The 10,132-nt window shown below is 35.3% G+C and overlaps 1 protein-coding gene across 1 annotated transcript; it reads right to left on the bottom strand.

The window, feature by feature from the left end:
- Positions 1-391: 391 nt before the first annotated feature.
- LOC145616188 (uncharacterized) lies at positions 392-8,918 on the bottom strand. Its single transcript, XM_081670881.1, has 9 exons — positions 8,521-8,918; positions 7,773-8,425; positions 7,173-7,249; positions 6,916-7,084; positions 4,350-4,438; positions 4,064-4,228; positions 3,901-3,978; positions 2,693-2,796; positions 392-992 (listed from the first exon to the last, which is right to left on the bottom strand). The coding sequence occupies exons 2-9, from the start codon at positions 8,389-8,391 to the stop codon at positions 887-889; spliced, it is 1,407 nt and encodes a 468-aa protein (XP_081527007.1). The 5' UTR covers positions 8,392-8,425; positions 8,521-8,918; the 3' UTR covers positions 392-886.
- Positions 8,919-10,132: the final 1,214 nt, after the last annotated feature.

Raw genomic sequence — 10,132 nt, 5'->3', positions numbered from 1 at the left:
GTAAGAAAACAAGCAGACTTGCTCAACCCTATTTAATGAAATTGGTGTGTTGATTGATGTGGAGTCATTAAGCTAAATGTGTTATAACTCTTGTCAAGGTAAACTATATGCATAATTTTATGAAACAATTGGAGATGCCCTTAAAAACCTTTGTCAAAATTTAAGTAAGGCGAAAAAACAGAAGCAAATTAAATTTTATACATTTTGAATAGTCATATTTTGAGTCACTTTTTTTTTCAAAAAATGCTGCTACATTGTACATTACATCGCATCACTTTTCAATCACAATTACACAATACTGTATTTAATATACTTCCTTTTTACACATTATCATGAATATTCCCGTATCTATATTTCTGAACTCATGCCTGTCTATGTGGCTATGTGCATATACCACAATGTCAAGCATTAAACAATATATTGAGATGTCAGCACAGCAAAACCAGTTTAGTCTGCACCACACTATCGCAATAGTAAGTGCATACCTTGAACAGAGGCTCCAGTATTTCACCAAATAATAAGGATTGTTTCACTAAATTTCCAACTCTTGTTAAACCACTGAAGAAAACCAAAGTGACAGAGGATGCACAACAATGTTTCCTTCAGAAAACTTCCATTACTGGAGATTGCACAGTTGTATACAATGATTTAATGTACGCGTTCTCTATAAATTTACGAGCTAACTTAGTTACAAGTAGATGTTTTTAATACAACATATAAACAGAGACCCTGTCGAGTTATGTGTCAATCAGTGGCTTAGATTCCTGTAGCCAACAACCAGCAGTGCAGCTTAAATGCAGTTTCTTTTGGTTCTGAATGAATCATGAAAGTGCTTGATTATTGGCTTTTCAATAAAGCAAGGATTCAAGGAAGAAAAACTCCTTGCTCAGAATAACTGGAAGAACAAACTAGTTGATCCATCACCAAATGATTTGAGATCTGCAGGCTTCACCAAAGCCCTACATAGAGGACATGTTCTCTCCCTCTCAAACCTGAAAAAGGAACCAGATTATAAACAAACTTGCATAGCATGTCAACTCTCCACTCAGCCATTATACTCAGCCACTGAACATTTCCCTAGTAAATTATACTCAGCCAATTTTAAAAGTTCTCTCCTTTCTTAAACCCTCCACTCCCTCCCTCCTCAGCAAGTATATATCAGAGTAATAGCATGTCAACCAAAGAAATAATGGAAGATCAAACCAATTGAGAAGTCTAAAAGGTCAATAAAACCTCAGTCTCTAACTAGCCAAGTTTTGTTGGAAAAACTACTTCCAAAATAAGAGTTTAAAAAGCAATCTCAAAAGACTTACAAAATAAAAGTATATGTAGAGATGCAATGGGGGAAAGCATAATTTCAAATATCATGATCAGCAATGAAGTAGATATAATAGCAAGAAGAACAAATAAACACCCATTGTTTATAAATAAAAGCAAGTTCCACTCTTTTTCTCTTCATTGTTTTTAACATCACCTCAAGAAACAAATACTAACATACACACACACACACACACACCAACATACACACACTTCAAGAGCTAATGCTTGATGCTCAAACACCCAGATACTATACCCTTACAGATAAAGTATATGTTAATTGAACGGAACACGATGCTATAAGATATCAGCATAGCTCAGAGGATTTGCTGAAATATATGTTATTAAAGCATAGGGATTAAAGAGCTTCCATAGCATTGATTCTTCACGTGATTGACAATGGTAAAAATATGAGTGAAGTTGAGCTTCAGGAAAAAGAATGGTTTGACGAGGGTCGCAAATTAAATTAATACCAATATACTTATTGTTGGAAAGAACAGAATTTAAATGACGATATTGTTGGAATCACATTCATCTATACTTATTGGTAAGGGTAAAGTGAAATTACTAGCTCTTAACAGTTAACTTAGGGGCTGTTATCTTCACCTAAAGAAGATAATCTACTAATAATAAGCTTATACAAGAAAAAATCAATTTCTCTATAAAAATCAGTTTAATTAGCCAAAATCACTATAAATAAATAAAAATCAACTTCTTAAATCAAACCCCCAAGTTTCAGTTAGTAATAAAACGTTTAATCAGCATTAACAATGTCATGTTGGTAAAAATCAAGTTCAGAGAACAAAAAATAGACCTGAAACTTTTTTAAAGGTGAAAAGGGTAAGACCTTAATGTCCTAACCAATGGCCACCTATAGGCATCCTTATTTCTGTTTGTCACTGACAGAATCTTCAAAAGTTAACTGTTAACGGCAACCCTGTTCTATAGTTGCAGTTTTATTACTACTGTTGCAACCTGAAAAGATAAGAAGTCCAGCCATTGTGGCAGTCTACAGAATAAGAAACCTACTGTAATCTTCTATTGGTGCCTCTCCAATACTAACCCCCCCCCCCCCCCCCCCCAAAACAAAAAAAATGGAGCGGATCAGTTTGACATTTGTTAATGTCAAAATACTCACATTATACGTTTATGTCATCATGCATACAGCATTGAAGACCTTACTAGCTACAATACTGCTACAATCTCAACTAACAATAAAAACCATAATCATGCACTGAAGGTCAGGGTCACACACATGTAAAAATCCAAGGCCAAGTCAAAAATAAAACTCATATCTGTCTATGTATTATTGAGAATGCATAAATCCAAAAGAACAAAGGCAAAAGTACAATAAAAACAGTTGATGAAAACTCACCACTCTGACACACAATCTTCGCAAAAAATGTGTTTACAACGGAGTAGGATTGGAGCATGCATCTTCTCCTGACAGATAGCACACATATCTCCAGCAGCAGTGACCTACAGTGGAAGAATTCCAGTCAAATATGCAAGGTCAAATATTCGAGGGAAAGCAATCCTCTCACACATCACCTTTTATTACAGTCCAGGTTTCGTCGAGATGTATTAAAGTAGTTGATCATGTAAACATTTAAACATCATGATACATTACAAGATAAATTAAGAGTATTATATAGACATGAAGAAGCACTTCCTTAGAAATTAATTATGAAGCTTATTGATTCTCGGACACAATTCCTTCAAGCATGTTCCACTTTCATAAAATGAAGTTTACAATACAGTTTGCAAATCTAACTTTTCACATCCGGCCAAATTAGAACAAAACATCTTTCAGGTATACCCTGCATTACAGCCTTCCTTATTAACCAAAATTAAGATTCGCATAGCGCTACAATATAGTGCCATGAGAGTGCTATGTGACTGAAGCATCCCCTTACAGTTGAAAAAAAAAAAATTCTACAGAACTGCCACCAGACCATAAGACCACTGTTGCTCTATGGTTAATATGTTGGGGTTCTAAGGAGCACATTTAAAATATGGAGGTTACAGAAATGCAAATGTTAAGGGTGGATGTTCGAGAACACTCTAAGAGATAGAATCATAAATGAGATTATTTGCAAGAAAGAAGGTGTGGCAGACATTGCAGAAAAACTAAGAAAAAATCACCTGCATTGGTTTGGGCATGTAAGACAAAGACCTGAGGGCGCACGGATTCGAAGAGTGGAAGAGTGGGACCATGGAGGGGTTAAACGAGAAAGAGAAAGATTGAAAATGACTTGGTTGGAAGGGGTTAGGAAGGATATAAAGTATATGGATTTGCATGAGGATGAAGCATTGGATCGTAAGGGATGAAGGAGGAAGATTTTTGTTAATGACTACACGGAATAATCAAATTTGGTTCATATAGCCGACTCCACTACGGGATTAAGGCTTTAATTGATTGATTGCATAGCGCTACAAGCCTAGAGAAATAAAATAAGCCAAGGGGCGCCAAATAGCCCAACAGACAATCAACAGGGTTTTCATTCTAACCCCCAGCCCTCTCTTAATAAAAGATATCTTTTTTAACGTAAATGTAGAGATCAATACGAGTATCTGAATTACCTGCTCTGAAGTTGCATAAGCTCCATAGTGGATCTCTTTACGCGACAATGCCTTCACTGACGCAAAGAATGATTGCACCTGTAAGTCAGGGGAAAAAAAATGCATGAGAGACACTCCAAGGACAATTTCAAGCACATAGAAAGCATTACAGAAAAAGACAAACCTTTTCAACAACAGAAGTGAGCTTAAAAGTCAAATACAACCCAGTCATTAGAGATGAAAAGAGGCTTCCATATTCCTTGTTCAAAAAGAACCTATACCAAACTGGAGTTGGCAGCAATGCACGATACAGTAGCAAAAGATACTCAACCAAAGTCAGCATTTGCCCCTGGAAAGAGAGTACACAGCAATCAGAAACCTAGATGCAGCACACATAAAAGAATGAAAATAAAGCTATTATAAACCTTATAAATGTGAAAGACCTTAAACAAGTATAAGTGACATCCCACCTGCCTACGGTAATTTCTTCCTCTGCTGTTTTTGTAATATATGAGTAGAATGCACTTGGCGACCATAGCTGCCTGGCGGACCAAGGTGTCTGAAAGAATAAAATGCACATTATTTACCCAACACAATCAAAAGTCACAAGTTCAAAAATGCCACCAAAACCAAGAGCACACGACTAAAACCAGAAGATACAAAAGGCCAGCCAAAAGGAGCCCCCTTGCCAAGTCAATTCTATTTTGCTTTCAACAAAAAGTTTGTGACAGTGTATCCTAAATCCCTCATGATATGTGCCTGAACTAAGTCGTGTTTATTGGCTCAATCAAATCACTATGGCCCACAGCCCCACAACCAAGAGTGATCAAGTTAGCATATTAAACCCAAAGAAATTAGCTGTCAATAATTAGCAGATCAATGTAGAGGAGAGAACAACTCAGGAAAATTCAAATATAGGGTTTGAGTAGAAAATTCTAAATTTCTTATATTAAAACCAATTTTGTTGCAATATTAGGGCTCTTGTGTAAGTAGAAAAAAAATAAATAAATAAAAATAAATAAATAAATAAAATGGTGTGACCATTATCATATTTAGCTAATCGCCTCATTGGTAATAATCTCTAGAAATGATAAGACTTGATCGTAAAGCTGCTCCTGTCACAACTCTGTTTGATAAAATTCTTCTCTTTGATTTCCCCTCTTCTAATTTTTAGAAAGACATAGTATCTCCAATCTTAAAAGATCTTTAAGCTTTCAATTTAAGTATGTTCCTAGAGGTTCTTTACTTTATTCAATTTTTAGCAAACCTCATAAACTACCTGACCCCACAATATTTACACAATTTCACCCATTCTCTAACATTTTTCACCTTTTTACTTACACCAATGATCAATCTACTCCCTCCGTCCCTAAATTACATTCCTGGTTTCTATTTTGGGTATTCCAAAATTACATTCCTCCTTCCCATTTTCAGTAAGTTTTGTTTTTCCAAATATCCCAAATCAACTCTCTATTTCTGTTGTATATTTAATGCCTTGTCACTCTTACTATTCTAATCTCACTCTTATTTTCTCTCTCCATCGTTTTTCTCATGTTTGTACTTCCCATAACTAACCTAATGAATATGATTGGTTCTTAATTTTCAATTAGAAGCATGTTATTGGTCCCTTTTTTTTTTTTTTTTTTTTTTTTTTTTTTTTTTTTTTTTTTTTGCAAATGATTGATGACATGGCATCATTAATCTATCTTTGTTTTACTCAAAGACATCATTTAATGTTTTGTATTTCCCATTGAAATATTTCATTATTGTTGTCTTATTCTTTCCTCCTTAATTCCCGTGTAATTCTACAAACGGGAATGTAATTTAGGGACGGAGGGAGTACCTTTTTACTCTCTCTCTCTCTCTCTTATTTTTCCCACATATGTCTTACACTCCCTCACCACACCAACATCTCTCTCTCTCTCTTGTTTTTTCCACATATGACTTACACTCCCTCACCACTAGGAGTGTTCAAAAAAACCCGATCAGATTTCCCGATGCCCGATAATTACCCGATGGGAATTTTAGGAGAAAAAACTATTTTCCGGGAAAACTGCCTTCTATCCAGGTTGGGACATGGGCCGCTTTTTTTATTATCGGGTACCCGATAATAAATAAAAAAATTAAAAAAAAAAAATCGCCCTCAGAAGTCAGAAAGGCTCAAACTAGGGTTCTCATTCACGAAATAGGTTTCTCATTTTCTCAATCTCCTCTCTCTCTCTCTCTCTCTCTCTCTCTCTCTCTCTCTCTCTCTCTCTCGAGCGCACACACACACACACACACACTTAACTTGTACAAACGATTACCGTAAATAACTTTTGGGAACGGAATAAAATAAATGGCAGCAAATTGTTCTCTGACAGATTGTTATATATTCAAGTAAGATATTGTTGTGTTAAAGGAATATATAAAAGTGAGCCTTCTTATTCATCATCATTTCTTCCTTAAAATCATACGAAGTACATTGGAAACTGCTAGCCACCCATGTTAATAAAAATACCGCAAATTACAATTTTAACAAGTGTATCAAACAATACACCTTAAGAGCCGCAACAAATATCAACAAGGGAATTACTTCACTACACTTGGTCAACATACTGGAACATACTGAAAACTGCGTAAAATTAACATATCACAATTGTAACTCTACCAAGTTGCTTCTTGAGTGGCAACATAGCTTAAGCAACCAACATCACTTAAATGAAAAGGCACTTGAAAAAATCAATCCTTCAGGAACAATTTCAACAGAAATTAATAGATTTTTCATCAATGGCTCCCAGAAACTAACTCAAGGTAAGTTGTCAGACAAGAGTTACCAAATCCATTAAGCATATCACTGTGTCAAATTTACAAATAAAGTGTAATACAAGTACTGTAAACTAAAAAAAAAAAATAAGAAAAACATAAACTTTTAACACATTTAACCAAAAAAGCCCTATACTTTGCATATAAATGGCATTGAAGGCATCATAAATAACTATTCTTCTAAATTTCACAGTATCAAAGATGCAGGAACTAATAAGGTTTAGCACGCACCGTTGACCATGATGATAAAAACAGCATGCCAGAAGGGAGGTATCTCTTTTGGAGGTACCATGATCAATGGATAGAGAAGGTCATCATTTCTGTACCACCAGTAAACACCAGCAACATGAAGTGTGAACAAAATACAGATGCCAACCAGAATAGGAATCTTCCTCTCTCCCTGAATCAGCAAGAATTAACGTCATATATAACATTGCGTAGCAAGCATAAGCCAGGCATGTCAACAAATATCCAAAAAATTCAAGTACCTTAAGAGCAGTTTGTTTACGCAGGATGTCATTAGACTTGAACATAAAAACAGCAATCCAAATTGTAACAAAAAACCCTGCATTCCACACAAAAGTTGAGCACCATACATCAATATACAAAATGCAAGCAATGCAAACCTTTCAAACACAAAGCACTGTAACAAACAGCATATTCAAATAAATATTCCTTCCATTTAACAGTCATGAAGAAAGAGAGTAATTTAGATGAAAGTTACAAAGATCTAGACGAACAAAGAGGTACTAAAAACAAACACTGACATTAGACATTGTAATCAAGAAAGCTAGCGTTGAAACTAAGGCATCTAGAAAATTGACTAATATGATAATGCTGACCACGGCACTAAGTCACTATAACAATCGTCCAATTCACAAGTAGAGAGACTTTGAATGTGCCATTACAAAGCACAAAGGATAACCAAAAAAAAAGTGAGCACGATAAGCATTTTATGCATAAAGCACAGTGCACTTGCATTCTTGAAAGGCTTTCTGCCGATATTAGGAGTATGCTAAGTGGAAACCATAGTATTAGTTAATAAATGAAAAGACTGGTAGTTGTATTATAAAGGAAAAAGATTATACCTTGCAGATGTTGGCGGATAAAGACAACGAGTAGGAGCAACGAAAAAGGAAGAACCTGCTCGATCCATCGGGCAGCCTGTTGAATGTCATACCTCTGATAATTAGCATCCCGATTGTTTGCAGCAGAGGCATCAGCGGCTTCAGCGTCGGTAGAGGAGCTAGAGAAGTGAGTGTCAGCAGGCCTAGAGGAGTCCTCTTGGGCATCCAATGCGGTGGATGAAACAGGGACGGACAGAGGCTGATCAGTAGGGCATGGTTGAAGATGCAGGCCAGTAGAGGTGGTAGTAGAAGGGTCAACACGGTCGTGATCGTGTTCGGAGGCACCAATAATCCTAATGGAGACCTCACCGCCACTAGAAGAAGAATCATGAATATGGGGAGGGGAGGTGGCAGGGATGAGAGAATCGGATTCGTGGGTGGCGGTGGAGCGGGGCCGTAATAGACCGGAATACTCTAGAAGAGCAGAGACTGGGGAACGTATGAAATTGGAAGCAGACAAATGCAGCCTGTAACGCCTAGAATTCGAATTAGCGGAGCTTCCTCTTTCTCTATCTCTATCTCTATCTCTATCCCTATCTCTTTCTCTGTGTCCGTCGGAACTTCCAGCAGTTGCTTCCATTCTGGCCGATGATCCTCGAACCCTAACCCTAACCCTAAACACCAACCCCAGAAAACTAAAATCAAAATCAAAATCAAAATACAAAATTGGGAATTGTAATAAAAAGAAAAGGGAGAATGAAGAAGAAACCTGCGATAGGGAAACTCCGTTGGGCGACTGAAAAGAAAGAGGGATCGTCGTTGACAATTCAATACCGAAGTCCAACAAAATCACAATTCACAATGTTAAATTTGTTAATATTAGGAATTATTGGGAATACCAAAATCAGATAACTAATGAATTGAAAATGAAATTCATGGGAAATGAAAGAAATGGAGAGGTTGTTCTAGGGTTTATAGAGAAACTGGAAACAAAAAGAGAAATATCAAAGCAAAATCTGAATGGATCGATTCATATTAATTCGTAAGATAAGAATAAGAAGAACGAAAACAAGGAAGAAGCGAAGAAAGAATAAATTGGCAAACAAAAAGCAGCTTCGACTCTCTTTCTTTAGAGAGAGATAAAGAGAAAGAGTTGGAAGATGAACAATTACAATTACAATCACTCAAATTATTCAATTTACCCAGATTATTATTGTTATTATTAATATTGAACATCCCTGAAAATATGATGCTAAAACCATAATTTGTATTTTCTCTTTTACTCGTAAAATTTACAAGGTCTATTTGTCTATTCTAGCCGCTAATCTGCGGACCAAATCCAATCAGGACTGCGCAATCCTAAATGTTGGTCAACTTAAGCCACTACTATATTTATTACTCTTTGTTTTTTTAAATTCAATTTTATTAATTTCACAATTTCTACCGTCAATTTCCTCAAAGCAACCAACCTACCCATTTCAAGTTCGACTAATACTAAATACGGAGTATTTTCCAAGCCATGCTCTTTTTTAAAAAAAAAAAAAAAGAAAAAAACTACTGGTTAAGGATTACTCGGTCAGAGATTACTCGATCGGTAAGATAAAGTTGAGTTTAGAGGAAAAATTACCTCCAAAAAAAAATTACTTTAATATTGGATTATAGATTTGTGTTTACAAACTTATCATCATTTTATATATGACTCAATTTAGGCTATGTTCACAAATATTTACTTATCTCATACAGAGTAGTAAATAGTACTAGGTCAGACTAAGATTAACTATATTTTATATATTTATTTATGCTAAAGTATCTTTATTAAGGCAACTAAAAAATTAGGAAAATTTTGTATTTGAATGTATTAAATAATACAAGTCCAATGACATATCATTTGATAATTTTCTCAATTTTCATCCTTAAAAATTACGGAGTAGCCAGCAATTATAATGTCAAATGTCATATGTGGAAATGTCGATGAATAAAATAAGCTGCACATGACATTTAACTTCTTACGAGTAGAAATAATACTCCATCTAATTATGATAAAGCTTAGTCATTAAATTATATTCAAAGACCAAGCTCTATCTTTATTACTATAATTTAAAAACTTTGAACAACTTATTTCAAGTCAAGGGACCATATCCTTCATCTTCCTCAATGTTCGTTTGAAAATAAAAAATTGATTGTATGGCATGTAAAGTAAGGTAATTAGCATGACTGGTTTTTAGCCATAAACTGTCTTTGCAAATGTAAATATCAAGTACTCCGTAACAATATGATCAATATGAAACTGTTTTGATGGTGGAAATTGAATACATGTAGCGATGCTGAACACCATTAACTGGATTCTAGCCAGGACCCATTGTGTTTTGACTACTTCTATC

The sequence above is a fragment of the Chenopodium album genome, chromosome 26 (genome assembly GCF_948465745.1).
Source record: "Chenopodium album chromosome 26, dcCheAlbu1.1, whole genome shotgun sequence".
Classification (NCBI taxonomy): Eukaryota; Viridiplantae; Streptophyta; class Magnoliopsida; order Caryophyllales; family Amaranthaceae; genus Chenopodium; species Chenopodium album.
This window is presented reverse-complemented; position numbering and strand designations above follow the sequence as displayed.

Excerpts from the sequence above, each read along its gene's own strand:
- LOC145616188 (XM_081670881.1), bottom strand. The coding sequence starts at position 8,391 with ATGGAAGCAACTGCTGGAAGTTCCGACGGACACAGAGAAAGAGATAGG. Across the intron at positions 7,250-7,772 it reads TATCCGCCAACATCTGCAAG|GGTTTTTTGTTACAATTTGG; the intron begins GTATAATCTTTT and ends TGTGGAATGCAG. Across the intron at positions 2,797-3,900 it reads CTTATGCAACTTCAGAGCAG|GTCACTGCTGCTGGAGATAT; the intron begins GTAATTCAGATA and ends CTTCCACTGTAG.